General features: G+C 45.4%; 1 protein-coding gene across 2 annotated transcripts in view; it reads left to right on the forward strand.

Annotated features, from left to right (window-relative positions):
• LOC147014577 (neuronal membrane glycoprotein M6-b-like) overlaps positions 1–18,776 on the forward strand; it is a 48,477-nt gene that overhangs the window by 17,016 nt on the left and 12,685 nt on the right. For both annotated transcript variants that reach the window (XM_085852648.1, XM_085852649.1), the window contains exons 2-3: positions 2,572–2,737; positions 17,088–17,238. In XM_085852648.1, coding sequence (XP_085708774.1) covers positions 2,572–2,737; positions 17,088–17,238 — 317 coding nt within the window. The remainder of the gene's footprint in view (positions 1–2,571; positions 2,738–17,087; positions 17,239–18,776) is intronic.

An 18,776-nucleotide genomic window follows, 5' to 3' on the forward strand; every position in this document is an offset into this window, starting at 1 on the left:
GGGTAATCTCAGTTCCTTCCATAAAGTTCAGAACAAGTGTGTGTTGAACCTCAGGAGAGCCAGAAAAGAACATCTTTCTAGTCTCAAGTCTGAACTCTCAAACCTCTCTCCCTCCTACAAATCCTGGTGGCGTCTAATCAAATCTGTTTATGGTGTATGTTCCCCCTCCATCCCCACCCTTACCTCAAATGGCCACACTGCTGATACCGCACTTTAAAAGGCTGAATGCCTAAACTCGGTGTTTTGCATCGAAATCTTGTGTCCGAAACCCATCGCTTTCTGTATCCACCTTACCCAGTTGCACCCAGCTGATCCTGGACTCTGTCCTTTTCTTCTGATAAAGTGGAGAGCTTGCTGTCAAACCTCGACTCAGATTCTGCAACCGGTCCAGACAGCATCAGTCCACATGTCCTAAAAACCTGCTTCGCTGGTCTTGCTCACCCTCTCTCTGCTCTATTCACCCTCTCATTTGCTCAAGGTCATCTGCCATCTGCTTGGAAATCAGCAAACACTACCGCTCTGCATAAAAAGGTGCAAAAACAGATCCCTGCAACAACAGACAAATCAGCCCTCTCCCAATCATCAGCAAGGTTATGGAATCCATCATCGCTTCAGACATTAAATTCTTCCTCTTCTCCAATGGCTTGATTTCCGATCATCAATTTGGTTTCAGACCAGGTCACTCTACCCTGGATATGCTGCTTCTGCTCTCCCAACAATGGATGGAGGTCCTCAATGCCAGATATGAAATCCGAGCCGTATCCCTAGACATATCACTTGCTTTTGACACGGTCTGGCACCCTGCCCTACTCACCAAACTCTCTTCCTATGGTATCCAAGGCAATCTCCACTCATGGCTCACAGACTTCCTCTCCTGTCGCAGCTAACGTGTGGCCATAAATGGAGTTCTCTCATCCCCTCTTCCTGTCCAGGCTAGAGTTCCTCAAGGCAGCGTTCTGGGCCCTGTTCTTTTTCTGGTTGTCATCAAAGATCTTTCAGACTCTCTGGAAAATCCTCTTTATCTCCTTTCTGATGACTCCACCCTCTGCCATTGCATCTGTCATCCCTCAGACCGGCAAGCAGCAGCTTCTTCGCTCTCTGCAGCACTGGATAAAATCACAAACTGGTCCAACATGTGGAACATGTCTTTCAATCCGGACAAATCTCACACTCTCACAATGTCTCTCCGAAAGGACCGTTTGGAACCACCCCCCCCCGCCATCCACTTTCTCAACAATCCTCTGAAAGAAGTCCTTTCATTCAAGCTTCTGGGTCTCACTATCTGCCATGATTTTTCCTGGGAAAGCCTCATTTCCAACCTGGCCTCCAAAGCCAGTCATTGAGTGGGAATCCTCCATCATGCAAAATCCTTCTTCGGCCCACCTGAAAAAACACTTTTGGCTGCAGCCTGATGGAGTACTGCTCTCCCCTCTGGGCTGGTGCTCTTGCCTCTCACCTTTCTCAGCTTCACGCTGTAGAAACCAAGGCATTTCGGATCATTGGTATCTCCCACGGTGAGGCTGAGTCTTTGGGCCTCTCACTCTCTCACCACAGGCAGGTTGGTGGTCTTTCTGTCTTCCACCATCTCCTCTCCTGTCTCGCCCCCCCCTGCTCTATCTGCGATATGCCCCCCCCCCCATATTTCTGCAGGGCGCTCAAGGTCCTCCAGCAACCCCCTTCTGGTACAACTACAAAAATCACAAATCACTGCTCACCTTCACTCTTTCATTCCTCATTTTTCCCACCTTTGGAATAAACTCCCTCACTCTATTCAATCCCATTCTTCCCTCCAAGCCTTCAAAACAGCTGTTCACCACCCCCTCTTATCGTCCCCCATCCAAAACCTCGATCTTTTCTACCCCTGTTAATCCACCCCAAGCCCCCCTCCTTCAAATTCCCTGCTTTCCTTCCTGAAAGTCCCTGTAATGTCCATGTTGTATTCCCCATGTTCCCCACCCCATCCCTTCCCTTCCACAAATCTCCCAATGTCTCTGTTCCCCACTGTTTTTGACCTTCCCACTCCTGCCCAAAAGGTGGAATGTTGTTTACGTGTGTTTGTTCAAGGTGAAAGTTGTTTGTGTGTACTTGTTTACGGTGGAATGTTGTTTATGTGTGCTTGTTTAAGGTGGAATGTTGTTTACGTGTGCTTGTTTCAGGAGGAATGTTGTTTTTGTGTGTTTGTTCAAGGTGGAATGTTGTGTAGTTGTTCAAGGTGGAATGTTGTTTACGTGTGCTTGTTCAAGGTGGAATATTGTTTACATGTGCTTGTTCAAGGTGGAATGCTGTGTAGTTGTGTTGTTCAAGATGGAATGTTGTTTTTGTGTGTTTGTTTAAGGTGGAATGTTGTGTCGTTGTGTCATTGTTTAAGGTGGAATGTTGTTTACATGTGTTTGTTTTAGGTGGAATGCTGTGTAGTTGTGTCGTTGTTCAAGGTGGAATGTTGAGTAGTTGTTTGTTTTGAGGTGTAATGTTGGGTAGTTGTCTACCACCACTATGTTTCTTGACCATGGAAGCTTTTTTAAAATGCAGCATCAGCTGACACTTGCCCTTTGACCTTTCTTCCCCATGTAGGCTGCATGAGGGGAGTTCCGCGGGTCACATTGCTCGCTACCATCCTGTGTTTTGCTGGAGTCGCTTTGTTCTGCGGAGCTGGGCATGAGGCTTTATCCTGGACTGCCTGGCTCCTCCAGAAACACTGGAACCTTCCTGAAGACACGTCTCTGATCATCTACCAGCTGTGGGTATCATCCCTAAATTGGCATTCACTCGGCATGGGTGTGTCCTGTAATCGGATCACGGAGATTGGGCTAATGAGAAAATTAGAAAACGATGCACGAGATGAAACAAAACAATCATCGTTGTCTTGAAATGCGCCATCAGTTATCATTTTTGGTGCAAATCAAAACTGGTTCATGACCATGGCAGACCTTGGATGCTTCAGCTTCCTGTGCGTGATGTTCTCGTAAAGTGTCTTCCATCGATAAACACTTATCGACAAAGAAGAGAATAATGTAATTTTAATCAACTCTCGTAGAATGTGAACTGATTTGTTTGCACAATTTTGGAATGAAACAAGGGTCATGAATGGACTGTCGTAATCTGTAGTAACGAGCAGTAAAAGCTGTAATTCAATCCTCCAAACTCAACCGCTCCTCGACTCCTTTCTCTTGTTGTTGTGCAAATTCGATCATAACGACAGTTTCAAGGTGACCGGGCTAATCCATCGAGTGATGTAATACGTAAAAGCTCATAATTGCTAAATTGTAGGCATAATCGTATGTAATTACTGGACTATATATGGTTAGGGATGTTGAAGCGCTCACACATACAATACATGTTGACCTGTGAAGTTGTGCCGCCAAACATGTTATTTATTTTTTTTACCGCATCTGACGATCATGACGGAGTTTGTGTACATACGAAGACCATTCAAAATGTTCTGAGAACAAGATTATTTTTGACTTCTTTTGATCCTATATATTAATGCATAGTCCCAAGTGGGACAGACACTCATCTCTCGATGGAGGGCGGTCGTAGTTGGGGTGCATTACGTTATAAAGTTGATTTTCAGTTTGATTCGATGGAAAATTATTGGCTCTTGTGGGCTGAAAGGCCTGATAACGCAATTGTATTCACGCAGTGAAAACTATGTAGGATGAGTGTGTCCTGAACTGATGAAAATCGTTCCGTTCGTTTTTGTTCATTGAAAGGACACGAAAACCATTTTGTACCTGAAGGGAGTGTAAAGGATCTAAGGGGTCTAAAGAGTATTAAGGTCTAAAGGGTCTTTAGGGTACATTCCAACAGCAGTTAGGGTCTAAAGGGATCAAACGGATGAAAATATATAAAGGGTCAAAATGTCTAAAGGGTCAAGGGGTCTAAGCAGTCTAATGGGTCAAGTGGGTCCAGAGGGTCCATTCCAATAGTAGTTGGTGTCTAAAGTTCTAAAGGGTTTTAAGGGGTTTAAAGTATCGAAAATATTTCAGAAGACTAAAAGGACTAAAAGGGACTAAAATGGGATTGAAAGGATTGTTTCCTCTCTGCCACCCTCTTCCCCCCCCCCAAACTCTCTGTCCTCCCCCTTTCCCCCATTCTTCAAAGCAAGAGAGTACAGTATTCATGACATTGAGGTTAAAATTAAATTAAGAGATTTTAATTGAACAATAACAAAACATATCTTGAGTTGACAGAATCTCACGACATGTAATGGACATACAAACATTGATTACATTTTTCGTTAATTAGCTAATTATCACACCACCTGGATGGAAATTTTTTTTTATGAAAGGCTCCATTATTTTTTGCACATCGACGTCATGAATCATCATGCCAAGTTTTAAAAGGATCCGTTGAGCTGCTTGGAGGAGTTGGGGAAAAAAAACAAAAACGTTTTTATGGATGACTGACTGCCTGTCTGACTGCCTGACTGTAGGACATCATTATGGCTTTAAAAGCTCGTCTCAACTTTGTCATATACGAGCTAAAAACGTCATGAAGCTGTCTGCATGCGTCTGAAGCCATCCGGTCATAACCCATTGGCTGGATAGCTGGCCTGATTCCACCCACAAATGTAATGGGAAAAATCATACGTCTGCCATGTTGGTGCTACGGTCAGCTTTCACCTGTTATATTTCATTTTTTACCTACAAGTGCGTGCCCGTACGTGCATGGCCATACGTGCAAAAAAAAAAAAGTTTCAAACTTCATGCCAGAAGCAACAACCGCACAGGCCGTTCCTGCGCTCTCACGTGCCCGTACGTGTGTGGCCTTAGATGCGTGGCTGTACGTGCAAAAAGAAAAAAAAAATCTTTCAAACCGCGTGCTAGAAACAACAACTACACAGGCCATTCCTTCACTCTCGCATGCCCGTACGTGCATGGCCATACGTGCGTGGCCGTACGTTCAAAAAAACACAACTTTCAAACAACTACACAGGCCGTTCCTTCGCTCTCGCATGGCCATATGTGCATGCATGGCCATATGTGCATGCATGGCCGTACGTGCAAAAAAAACAACAACTTTCAAACAACCACACAGGCCGTTCCTTCGCTCTCGTAAACGACGACTGGATTGGGGCATTGTGTTTATCTATAAATGCGCATAAGAAATCGAGAAATTATTAGAATACAGTAAGTCATCACTCTCCGGAAGTCCGTACGTTGTAACCCATAATGGGGAACACGGCTGAGGATCTCTTTCCCAACGGCCACGCCTACGCAGCAACGTGTCCTGTCATTGGTAACTAAATGGCACCCTTTCCCCATCGGCCACGCCTACGCAGCAACGTGTCCTGCCATTGGTTTGGTAAATAAATAGCCATAACTTGGGAACCACTTGTCCGATTAATATCAAACCTTGAAAAGTCACATACTCAGGTCCCCATCAATATACCTGCCAAGTTTCAATTAGATCGGACCAGTGGTTGTCGAGAAACAGCGGTCACAGACACGCAGAGATTGCTGGAATTATAGATAGATGATTTTTCCCTTTGTTTTGGTTAATGACAGTTATATTCAAATACACATACCTATGCAAAAAAACAACAATTACCAGACATTTAAATAATAATAAATTTCTTCTGGAAGCGGTCAAACATGATGGTACCTCTTCTTCTTCGTCTACCTCCTTCATCAATGAACGGCAGCATTTTTATTGATGGTACGCTCCGTAGTTGGGGACAAACTTAACCCGGTGACATCAACTGCACATTCACCAGCATCCATTCGACGAATAACGCCTAATTTCACTTACAGTACAGTAATGGTGAACAAACAAATGTCGATGATGTTGTTGATTTGCCGCCTGAAATGCGCATGACCTTGGATCTTGCTGCCCTCATTCATTGGACATTCCCAACCTCGTTAACAATTGGAGCAATCCACATTGGATGATCAAGTGAACAATTCTGGCACCACACAAATCAATGACCAACGAGATCAACAACCAAGTTTCCGCACAGTTTCTCGGTGAAGAGTGGCAATGTTCAAGTGCTAGTACGATTATGAATGCTGAAAATGTTCCATCAATCCCAGTCGTACACCTCAATTCACTCCATGTTTGAGGCCTACCTCCTCACATGCTCTGCTTGAAGCCAAGAATGCTCATTTTGCTGTTGTATAATCTGGTGCAAAAGGATGGTCTTTGTAATAGCACATAACTTGGTTCAGCAAGTAAAAAATGGCTGCCTGTTGTAAGCAACAATTGCAGGCACAAGTAAGACTGTGCTGATCCTGTGCATTTCACTAAATCCCACAAATAAAACCTTTCCATTCGAGCGGCATTTTCAATTTGCTTAGCCTTCAGTATGATCATCAACAAGGCTCAGGGCCAAACACTACAGCATGTTGGAGTGTACTTTCCGTGAGCCTGTATTTACACATGGTCAGCTCCATATTGCCACGTCCCACGTCTGTCATCCACGCAACATTCTTTTTGCAATTTGTGGAAAGATGTGCGAACAAAACAAAAAATGTGGTTTACAGAGAAAATTGTGAATTATTTTGCATTCTGTTGTCATTTATACAGTTCCCCTTCATGCCCATGGAAATATTTTCTCGGCATTAAAATAGTTCCCAAAGGCTGCAGTCAACGGTGCAGTCATAATTTGACTGCCATTTCATCACCTACCAAGAAACTCTGCAATTGGCAGATTGTAATACATCACTAATGCATCTATACTAATGTGTGTGTGTGTGTGTGTGTGTGTGTGTGTGTGTGTGTGTGTGTGTGTGTGTGTGTGTGTGTGTGTGTGTGTGTGTGTGTGTGTGTGTGTGTGTGTGTGTGTGTGTGTGTGTGTGTGTGTGTGTGTGTGTGTGTGTGTGTGTCCTCCATAACTCCAAGCCATGAAACCTCACTGCTTGAAACTTTGCATGCATACCAAGGAAACTTCAAGGAAGTGCACAAATGAAAATTGGGTATTTGGATTCATTAAAACACCCTTTTGAAGATAATTAACAGCATTATTTAATTATATCCTTTGTAATGCGCATCCTCGGACACCTCGCTCTCCCTCAATGGAGTCTTAATTTGCCAATTTTTTTGGCCTGCTCAACAATGACTTGACTTGGAACAGGCTGAAATGATTTTTTAATGATAATTTTTTTTTCACTTTCCTCACTCATATTATTGTCGTGTCCACCTGGTTAACACCCACCTGGACATAGCTGAATGGTTTTCGCTCGGAGGCGAACAGCCAAAATCCTTGGCGATTATGACATGCGCGAGACTGGAAGCAGTGGAGGAGCCCACCAGAACAAACACACGGGTTTATTCTTGCACCCATAACGATTAGATGAACACAAGTAAATTGAACAAATAATGGTTTAATGAACATAAATCAAAGATTTATAATGAAATTAACTCAATGGTGAAAATGAAACGTGAGGTAAAACTAAATCCTAATTTGAGACATCTCCACTCGGTCACAAAAACAGACAAGAGGAAAGGTAAAAATAAAAGAAAATCTTCCCTTTATGATGGCACTCGGCTTTGTCTTTGTAACCAGAGATGAACTTTTAGGAGCCTCGCAGTCATCAAGCCTCAAAGCCTCTGCATGGGAAATGCACAAAATGGTGCCAAGTCGCTCCCCGCATGCCACATATGTGAGGTTAACTCGTGTGGGTGATCCTCCTTCATTAAGGGCTCACAAGCTGTCAAAGCTCATTCTCACGATCAAAATTGCCGACACCGCTCCTCTCTCTCAGCACCAGGTCCACTCACAGCAAAAGGTGCCACCTTCTTCTTCGATCCTCCAACAAGGGATTCTGCCGAGTTTGACCTGAGAGGCGCGCTCCTCTTCTTCTCTTCCTCTTCTCTCAAAGTGCACAAACTTCATGACCCAGCTGAACAGTCAATGGCTAGCGTCTTGCTCCAGAACGCGAGCAAATTCACATAATACGAACAACGAGAATTGCACAGCCTTGTCCATGTCGAGGAGAAAACAACCGAGCGATCCTCTGTGTTCCAACCACCATCTCCACTCAATCATACTCCCTCTGATGTCACACCGACCAATCATCAGCCTTGGTGGTGTGACCTGCCGGTTATGCTTCAATCACATTTGGCTCGGCGGCTGTAGGGTCTAAAAAATCTACGGCCACTAGCAATTATAGGGCGGCCGCAGTATTTCCACGGTCACACAATGTAGCAGTCACATATGTTTTTATTTTTCGGGTAGCCACACGGGGTATTTAGAAATTGTGCAGACCAAAAACGTGGGGGTACCGTACGGTCTTTGATTTGATGTTGCACGGTGACCTTAGGGCGTCCCTGCGGCGGCCATATAATTTTTAAGGCAGACGCAAGGTAGCCCCAAGGTGCCCGCAAGGCGACCGCAGGGGGGCCCGAAGGCGAACATAATTTTTTTTTTGGGGGTGGGGGTTGGCAAAATTCATTTTTCATTGATAAGAGCCTACGGCAGCCGCACGATTAACGCAAGCCCACCGTAAGCCCTACGTACGGTCAACGTGGAACATCTACGTCATGGCTATGGCTTGTCGAATTGCTCCGGCCAACCTAGAAATGAAAAAGGTTATAACTCCGCACTTTAATTCCACGGAGACCCCTACGGCCTGTAAAACATAGCCATATGGCGTAGGGCCACCCTGAGGCCACCTCAGAAACTCTGCGGCCGTGGCACGTTTCTGTCAATTCAAGGGGGGAGGGGGGTACAGCCGCCGTATCCTAGCCGTAGAGCAAATGTGACTCATGCTTTACCGTTCCTGGGGAGGGAGGGGCGGGGGGGTGGGGTTTAGTCTGCCAGCTGTTGCTGTAAAAACGTGGTCTTTTTATAGCCAGCCCTGTAAATGCAAAAACGTAGGAAAATGTCACAGGGGGCAATCACATACTGGGAGAAACTAACTTAAAGCTTACCTAGTTAATACAGCACTACCCCCTGTGTGGTGACACACAACAATCTCAAGCTCACAGTTTTCCCCACTTAAATTACATTGGGATGTCTCCTACTCGTCCATGGACCATGCTATACTATACAATCCGATCTTCACAATGAGATTCCTCCATCTACCCCTACAAATATTACATTATCGAATGACTAATCATCATACCTACAAATTGCTGGTTACATTGCAATGCTTAGAAACGCCTGCAGACGCCAGCGTTCGTGGATTTATTTCATTTCCGCACATGCCATAACCTCTTTTTTCTCTTAAACTAAGCCGAATTACAAAATTTAAGCTCCAGACTTTAACTCAGCAGCAGTTCCGACTGCCAAAAAAAGTGTTCATTTGGGCATCTCCGGGAGGTGTATGTTTAATATGACGGTCTGTGATTGCCAATTGTGTGCCAAGGGAACCATTTCTTATCAACCGTTTCGTTGGAGTGCTTAAGCCAGTGCTCGTCAATGTTCACACAGTCATTGAATACTGCATATTGATCGACTTGAACAAAGTTCAAGGCTACTCATCTGTGTTGACCACGAATTGTTTTCCGGTGCAACAGACGGTGGCTGCCTCGCTGAAAATGTGAAATTTTATTTTCCACGACGTTTCCCATTTTTGATGTTATATGACCCGTCACTTCGGTATAGATAAATACAAATACAATTTAAACGTTTCTCTTTTAAAAGTTTCTTTTAATGTTTTGTGGATTGCGTGGTAAAGCCACTTGGCACGTTCTTCAACACTGAATTGCGATACTGTGTTTTACATTGGAGGTAGGAAGGCAAAATAAATAATATGATCACAATGAGAAAAAAATCCTTTTAGTTCTGAAGTAAGGAATCGCCACATCATGGCAGGAAAGCCATGAGGTACGCATGCTCATTCTTTGTAGCGTTACCATGTGACCTATGACATTGGTCACATGGATTTGAATTCCAACCCAGCTCGAAACTGTCCTACCGGTGTTTCACAGTCCAGGAGATTCATCACTGTGTGTGTCGTCTATCGGATGGATGATAAACTGGGCATCACATCTGCCGGAATCCCTCACCCCTCTCCCTCCCTACCCCCTCTCTCCCACCCTTATCCCTCTTTCTGACCCCGACCCCTCTTTCTCTCTCTCTCTCTCTCTCTCTCTCTCTCTCTCTCTCTCTCTCTCTCTCTCTCTCTCTCTCTCTCTCTCTCTCTCTCTCTCTCTCTCTCTCTCTCTCTCCCTCTCTCTCTCTCTCTCTCTCTCTCTCTCTCTCTCTCTCTCTCTCTCTCTCTCTCTCTCTCTCTCTCTCTCTCTCTCTCTCTCTCTCTCTCCCCCTCTCTCTCCCTCCCTCTCTCTGACCACTCCTCTATCTCTGTCTCCCAACCCTCCCACTGGTCCCCTATCTTCCACCCCTGTTGAGGGACTGTAGCATGTACAAATCATATTCGGAGCTAACCGGTGGAATGGAGTCCTCCCAGGGTGAGCTCAAAGTATCCACCTTTATTTCAGTAAGGGGTTACGATTCATGGACCAAGCTGTAACGTTTTCTGTTCTCAAAGTTTTGTGCTGAGGGCTCTCTTCAGGATTATCGCTGAGCCCTGGACAGCTTCCAACTGTTGTTCATTTGTAATAATAGTCCCAGGGATGGTTTTTAGCTCACCTGTAAAGTAGTTCCGGGGAGCTTATGGGATGGCGCGTCGTCCGTCCATCCACAAATGCTTGCAACTTCTCAGAAACTACACATACAATTTCAATTAAATTTGACCATAACCTTCATCACCTGTGATGGCATTAAAAAAGGGATCTGAAGGGGTCTACAGAGGGAATTTACCGGGTAGGGGGCACGAGCGAGTTGCCCCCCCCCAAAAGGGGTATTTGCTTTGTTCTCAAAAATGATACACACAATTCCGATGAAACTTCACTCCAACCTTCATCACCCATGACATCCAAAAGTTTGTTCATGACATTCGAAAAATCTGGCTCGAAGGGGATTTAAGGGGCGGTTGCATCCTAAAATATTGTTGCGAATTCGCGCCCGCCGGCGTGCGAACGGCCACGTAACTCGAATCGCGGCACGTCGCCCACCGGACGGACAATTCTGTCGTGACCCTCTTGGACTAACGCCGGGAGCTAGTCACGGGTGGGCCTTTTGGCCTCACCACGATCGTGCCAATCGGCCCCCCGCGTGGGATAGGGTTGTTCGCCAAATTCGACCTACCGAAGTACCCACGCGGAGGGTAGACCGGGCGATCGCACCTCGCCGCAGGTCGACTCCGGACACAGGCCACTTAAACGACCCATTCCATACTATCGGGATAACCGAGCGGTGTTATCGTCGGCCTCGACAGTTCCGATTAATTATCGGGAGTATTAAGCCCACTACCAACCCTTTACGTGAAGCAAGATGGAGATTCAATTAAAGAAAAGACTAAGCGAAACGGGGAAAACAGTTCAACATAATCCACATTTATTCTGCGGCACACGGAGAGCACACATATACAATTACAACAATTATGTAACAAAAGAAACACAACAATGCAGATCTACTACCGACTCCGCGAGCACACGGCAACACTTACACAGTTTTACTTTACAGACGGCGCCGACAACACATTTACTCAAAAGCAAAAGAAAAGGGCCACCCTCAAAGACAAGGGGGCAGACGGGGCCTGTGGGCCACGAGACCGGGTGGATCCTACCCGTGTCTTTGTGATGAGCCGCAAATGTGGCGGCGCGGCGGTGCCCCGACTCTGCGCTCCTTCGCGGGTTTCGTTGGCACTGCTTGGAATGGGGTGGGAACAGGGCCCCCCCTTTTCGCACTATCTCAGCGCGGGGGGGAAAAAGGGGGGAATTGTTGATGCTCTGGGGAAAGAGGATAGCTGGCCCGCTTGGGTCCCGCGACGAACGACTCCACTGCGAGCTCGTCGCCGACCGCCGTCTTCCCTGCTTCGGACCCGAGCCACTCGGCCTCCTCCGCAATTCTCCTCAGCCGACTGCAGCAAACACCTCGACCGCGCTCCAGGCTTCCTCTCTCTGCAGCTCCCCGACAGACTCCGAACCCCGAGACTGCGAGCTCCGACAGACTTCTCCTCTCCAGACCCGACTTGACTCTTCTCAAACTCGCCTTGACTCTTCTCCAACTCACTGCCGCTGCCACACTCTGCCGCTGCCACACTCTGCTCTCCAAAACTGACTTGACTGCAACTGACTAAATTCGCCCCACGCTCGGCGCTTTATAGTCCGGCAGGAGAACCCACATGCAAATTTCTGGATCAGAACGAGCTCGGGGGTGGAGCCACGCTCGCTCATTGGACGGAGAAAAAGGGGCCTGAGTCTCCCCTGATCCTCGAATTTGCATATATCGATTCTACACCGACGCGCCTGGAGGCGGGGCCAAACCGCCCCGCGCTTGCTGATTGGATGGATCAGAAGTGGGCGTGTATCATTCCTGATCCGACTTCTCCTCGGAAAGGCCGCACTTTGCACCCGCGGCTCGGCGCGCGTCCCGCACGAGGCCAGGACAGCCTGACGCTCGGTGCCCACAAGCGGTGCGGGAATGGCCGCAGAAGGAGAGGCGAATGTGGTGGAGGGTTTAAAGTGGTGGTCCATGGCCATGGCGACGTTTGGAATGGCGGTGATGCGATGTTTGCGGGAGCGAGTTGTGAAGGTAAAGGTCGTGGCTGTTGGCGTTGTTGTTGTTGTGAAGCGGCGTTGTGGTTGGTGGTTGTTGTGTGATGGCGGTTGAGACGTGGTTGGTTCAAACTAAAGATAGAACAAAAAACGGCTATCTTAAAGGGTCGCAGCCCGAATGAATGACATTTATTCCCTCTAAACAATGGGTTTGGGGCTAACTACACATGTACTTACAGAGATATCTCACCTACGGGACCTGAATGGTGGTTTGCGAATTTCCTCAACCGCAACAATATATTTGCTTTCTTCTCCAAAACTACACATGCAATTCCGATGAAACTTGACCACCATCTTCACCACTGATGATGCACTGAAGTTTGTTCACGACATTAAAAAAAATTGGGGTCCTCCCTCCTCTCTGAACGCCCCCCCCTTAATACCCCCCCCCCCCCCCGTCAGCGAAGTGACGGGTTGTATTTGCTAGTCGAGTTACTAATACGGCGAGGCATCGAGTTGGGGGTTGGAAGCATGGGTAATGTGACTGCACTCACATTACCCATGCTTGGGCAGATGTTTGCATCATGCAGGCTTCACGCCCTGCTAGTGTGCTGAGCAACTGTGTACAATGTTGTAGTGAACTTTGCTTTTCCAGGGGGAGGGTGTCCGATCTTCTCTTCTCTTCTCTTCTCGTTATATATAATAATACGCTAAGGCTTTTCTCTTATGCTATTTTTTACCATGGGCTTCTGCTAATCACATTAAATTTGATTAATGGGTGCTTTTGGTTATAATGATTTAAGTGTATCTTCATCGTCTATCAGCTGTTTCGTGCCGAATACTCATATGGCTGAAACAAGTGAAATATGTTTTTAAATATTTGTTTTGGTACACAGCTTTAGAAAAGGTATAATGGACGTGCGAAAATAGTTGCTTATCAACAAACCGGGGGTCTATATATTCTTAAAATTTTGTTTAAAATTATCAAAAGACATCAAAGTGTGTGCCGTATTTCCTCAAATAAGCGGCACTCTCTATTGAGTGCCCCTCGAGGAATCCCCAAATTAATAAGCATCTCAGGGCAGTTATTTAGCTTATTATTCGAGGAAATACGAAATTTGGTTTTAAAATTGCACTCTCGGCTAACTCCTCACTTTTCGGATGATCTGAGTGGGAAGACCAGGTTTTAAAGTGAGAAAAGGATCTTCCCTCATAAATTGCAGTTATATCCGAATCTCATATAGTCTTTGATAACCAATCCATTAATTAACATTCAGAAAAAGCTGCAGTGACATAACTGTACTCTTTACAAATCGTCACCAGAGTCATCATCAACTTCAGCAGTTGCACTTAAATCAGTTTGTTCTTCCTCTGTTGACATTTCATCTCATTCAATGGTGCATAGATCCGTACATTTGAACCCCACTTTGAAACAACAACATGAGTCAATTTTACAAAATTTCTTGTATGTACAGCTAAACAGTTCAATGATTTTGTCAGGGGCAAGGCTACTGGCAAGCCACTTTATTGAAATTGAATTTTCACTAATTTCCCATCCACAACCATCAGGAGAAGGAGTGTCGGGAATATGAAAGATTGCTCATCTCCATATCGCTGCTTGATAATTGGCCCTCGTCACATGGAGAGCAAGCATCGATTCGCAAGGCGGTGAAGCATCAGGCTCAACCTCAGCAACCTTTGTGCAATACAGCTGATAATAAAAAAGATTGACGTTTGCAGTCGCTTTCCACAAAAAGTGCAAACGAATTTTTCCAGTTTGTTGTGCAATTCTTCTGGAACTGCTCATGTGCTTCCACAAAATATTGATGCTGCATCAGCAATTTCAATTTCAGTACGATAGCCTTTCCCTTACCAGCAAAAGCAGAAATTGAATCGCATCCGGTGAAAGCATACATCCTAATCAGAGATCTGCAGAATTCCTGGCCTGTAATTTGAGGATGCAATTTTGGCAATAAGCTTGATTTTACCTGATTGATTTTTATTATCCTGGTCTTTGACCTCTTGCCCAATTTCATGTGCGCATCTGTAAGCAGATAACTGTGCCCAATAAGTAATATGAAGCCGGCTGTATCATCAGCATGAATAAGTGTCAGGCCATTTGCATGTTTTGCATGGAGAATCATGCGTGTATCAGCCTCTACTTGTGAACACCTCAACTCAGGGACAACCACGTCCTTGTTCTGTTATTCTCCAGCAGGTGATGCTCTCTGTCATGTAACTTGTCCCCTCACCCCCTTACCCCCGAGCTTGCCTGTGAACTCTGCCTTTTTCCATTCACTAACAAGAAACTTCACCATTTCTGTCTCATTTGATTAAATCGTCATTAACTTTTTACAAGACTTCATCGGATACGTTGGGAGAATGTTCTTGTATCTCTCATCCTCAGAACTTCCACCTGTTCTCTTGGCTTGCCCAGGATTCTTTCTGGACAACTCCGGATAAACGGCAAAAACTACGTGAACGCTTCTGCTTACTTGATCTGTAAATATCTGAAAAAATGTTTCAGCTGTTGTGTGAAACGTCTGAAGCACTGCCATTCCATCAAATATGCCTGTTGCATGCCAAGGATAGTGATATGCTGCAAGAGATCATTTTTCCAATAGCTGGAGGAAATAGCTGGAGGAGCTTGGCTTTGTTCTTCTTCCTTGGTATGGCATATGCATCAGAAAAGGCCCATGGAAGTGGACCTAAGGGATAACAGAACACTTCTTTCAGGTGAATTTTTTTTTTAAACTGCGCCAACAGGGCCATTCACGCGAATAATGTATGGTCCATTCTCAAAGGGACAAGTGAATCCTATCAGATCTTGACAGCCTTCTTTAACAGCTTGAACGTTTTGAGTCTTCGCATGCGGCAGAAAACCGAACGAAATTGAATCGTCCATCTCTTTCACGCTGTACTTACTCTCCGGCCTTACTTCCACTTCCGCTCATTTCCATATTTCCACTTCCCCTTCAAATCACCCAAAATAGCAACACATTCTAACGACTCGCAATTAATCAAAATATCGTCTCCAATCTTTTATTTTGCTAAAGCTATGGTTTTCCTCCAAGCTTCGCCACCCTGACCACATCGCCAGGCCTCCCTCCATCCCAGCACCCTGTCCTTACTCCTTTCGACATCTCTACATCCTATCAGAATCTCCTCTCCCCCGCCATAACTGTGTGAACCTCAAACATCCTTCGCTCCTACCTTACAGTTGTTGGTACCTCTCTCACCAGCCATGGCACTTCTGCAAAGGACTTCTGTGACTCCATGGGACTGAATCAATCCATGAATTTTCCAACCCAGATTTCTCCCAATGGCAAATCTTCATATCTGGATTTGCTGATGACCAATTTCCCCAGCAATGTATCTTACTTGTCCTCTACCCCAATTGGCTCATTTGACCATGTGCTTGTGAAGGTCAACATCTCTCTCGCCATTCTCAGAGAACAGCCTCAGCACTGGCAAGTCTGGCAGTTTTCTCAAGCAAACTGGCAGGGACTGCAAGCAGCCATCACACTTCAGGACTGGTCTCCAATATATACCGCCCATGATATTAACTCAGCCTGGGAATTCTTCCACAGAAACCTGCTCTCTCTTATGCACAGATTCATCCCATCTCATCTTCACTTATCTTTCCTCACATCTTGCTCAGGTTGATGTCATGGAAACAAAGGCTTTCAAGACCATTGGAATCTCACATGATGAAGCTGAGTCTATCGGCCTATCATTTCGCCATCTACGACAGGTCGGTGGTCTCTCTGTCTTTTTCCACCTCATTTCTGGTGTTGCACCCTCTGCCCTCTTCGTGCTTTGTCTCCCTGCCCCAGATATCTGCAGGATACATGTGCTCCACCAGCAACTCCATTTTGAGGAAACTGCCAAAATCCAGAACCACTGCTCACCTCCATTCATTTATTCCTCTTTTTCCCCACCTTTGGAATAAACTCCCACAATCTCTTGAATCCCACTCTTCCCTCCAGGCCTTCAAAACAGCCATTCACCACCATCTCAAGTCATCCCTTATCCAAAACCATGATATTTTTTACACCCGTTAAACCATTCCCCACCCCTCCCAATATTTTGCTTAATATATCCATCTTGTTCACCCATTGTGTTCTCCCATACCTTACCCCTCATCGTTACCTGCATCTCTTGTTTGTCCTTCTCCGTCTACTTTCTCGCTCTGCCCTCATCTTGGCGTTTCTTCTTTCTCCTGCTGTTCTCTTTTGTTATGTTGTGTCATGATTTGTTCTGTGTCCAAGCTCTTCCATGAGCCTTGACTGTATGTAAATATATATATATATATATTTAATGTTGATGTAATGTAATCTATGTGTTTGAATAATATCAGCAATCATTACCGGAATGAAAAATGGAGGTATTTTCACTGTTTTTATTTTGTTTTATAAACTGCGCTTTCTCTCGTCAGAGTATTCCTCTCTGTTTGTCGAACGTGTGATCATGTCCATTATAGGTTGGCGTTAGTGCTGCTCCTTTCTGCGCACGAGCCACCGAATCGAGCTTCGCTTCAGGAGAGGTTTGAGGTTCACAAATGCTCTGCTTCCCATCCACAGGATCGACATTTTTCTCATTGTGATCTATGGCACGGCTGGAGCGTTCTTCCTCTACGGGATCCTGCTCTTCACCGAAGGCGTGTTGATCAGCCGCCCGAGAAAGAGCTACAGCGTGTCGACCGCATGCTGCGGAAGATGTATCAGCGTCTGGGTGAGCCTTGAGTGGACCGTCGGGTACATGACTCACAGATGTTTTATCTCCAAAACCTGCAGGTTGTAATTCGTGCGTTACTTTCCTTTGGGTTGGCTTTACAGTGCCTGGTATTTGGTCCCTAAACGTGCCAAGTCTGTGCGACAATGTTACAGGAAGAGGTGACTGCATCTTCTTGTACAAATGTCATTCATAACTGGAAAAGTGAAAGTGTCACTTATAACTGGCAGGTATACCATTGTGTCAAGACCATTTCAGTTCCCTTGTACAGTTTCCCTCTATCTTTTGTTTGAGATTGTTGTGCGATGACTCCCCATGTCCCAAAACTTTGAGAATGTGTATTAATGCTGATGATTACAGCATATAATGATCAAGACAACTTGGTCGAAGGAATGGCAATAGGGATAGATTAAAACATTCCAGAAGTTTGATTCCGCTTGGAGCACGGCTCCACACAACTCTTGGGAGTGTGGCAGGATGTCTGTTGTCATTGGCTCTGCACTCAAAACTGATTGTCGTGACTGACATAGCATTAAGCTCCGTCAAATATCTCAGTTACACCTGTCATTCAAACGACACACAGACATTTTAACAACAGCCACACCATCATTAATAAGTACCAGTTTTAACTGGCATTCTCTGCCGTTTGCGAGTTATGAATGACAGTCTGGATGAGGTTTAAAGGTAAATGAGTGGTAGAAGGCATAGAGTGGAGGTTTGTATTTCCTGTCAAAGACTGAATCATCCATCCATCCATTGGGACCATACTCTGTGCAGAGCATTGGTGCTGCATAAGCAGTCTCCTTGGATATTGGGCACAATCCTGGACGGGTTGCCACTCCGACACAGGATACCAGAAAGCTGGAACTCATTTTGCCGACCTCGGAAGGATGACAGGCTGAGTCAACCCCACCTGGTATTAATTCAACAGCCGAGTGGGATTTGAACTCCAGATCCTAGGATCCCAAGCCCATTACTCTAACCATTAAGTCAACACCAGGCATCAAGACTGAATCCCCAAGACTGAATCAGAAATCCCCAAACTATCACAAACGTACAAACCATAGCTGGTGTAATGTGTGCTGAACTTCTTGCCTTCTATTCCCACAACACGTGCCATCAACCCTCATGTTATCTACATCACTGTTTTGTTTGTACCATACTCGTTGATTTTGCACTACTGGAAAAAAAATAGTTTATGGGTCGGGGGTCATGGAAATAGGAACCATGGAAAGAGAGGTAGGATTGGTGGAATTGAGGTAGTATGGGGAATGTGAAGGAGCTATGTGCAGAAATGGGAGGTGCATGGATGCCAGACAATGAACGGCGCTTGCTTTTTGAGGGGTTAGGGGTGGTAGCTGCTTGGTCTTGGCAGAGACGAAGATTACTGAAAGTATTTCAATACAGTGGCCTACCAAAGTATTCACCCTGACCAATAATGCCACATGTAGATGAATTACAAATTTTAAAAAATATTAAAAAACAATTTTTCAAAATTAGCTTTTTTTATTTATAACTGAAGAGATCAAACTAAACAC

This window comes from Eptatretus burgeri, chromosome 13, assembly GCF_056783735.1.
Source record: "Eptatretus burgeri isolate ZD-2024b chromosome 13, Ebu_testis_v1, whole genome shotgun sequence".
NCBI lineage: Eukaryota > Metazoa > Chordata > Myxini > Myxiniformes > Myxinidae > Eptatretus > Eptatretus burgeri.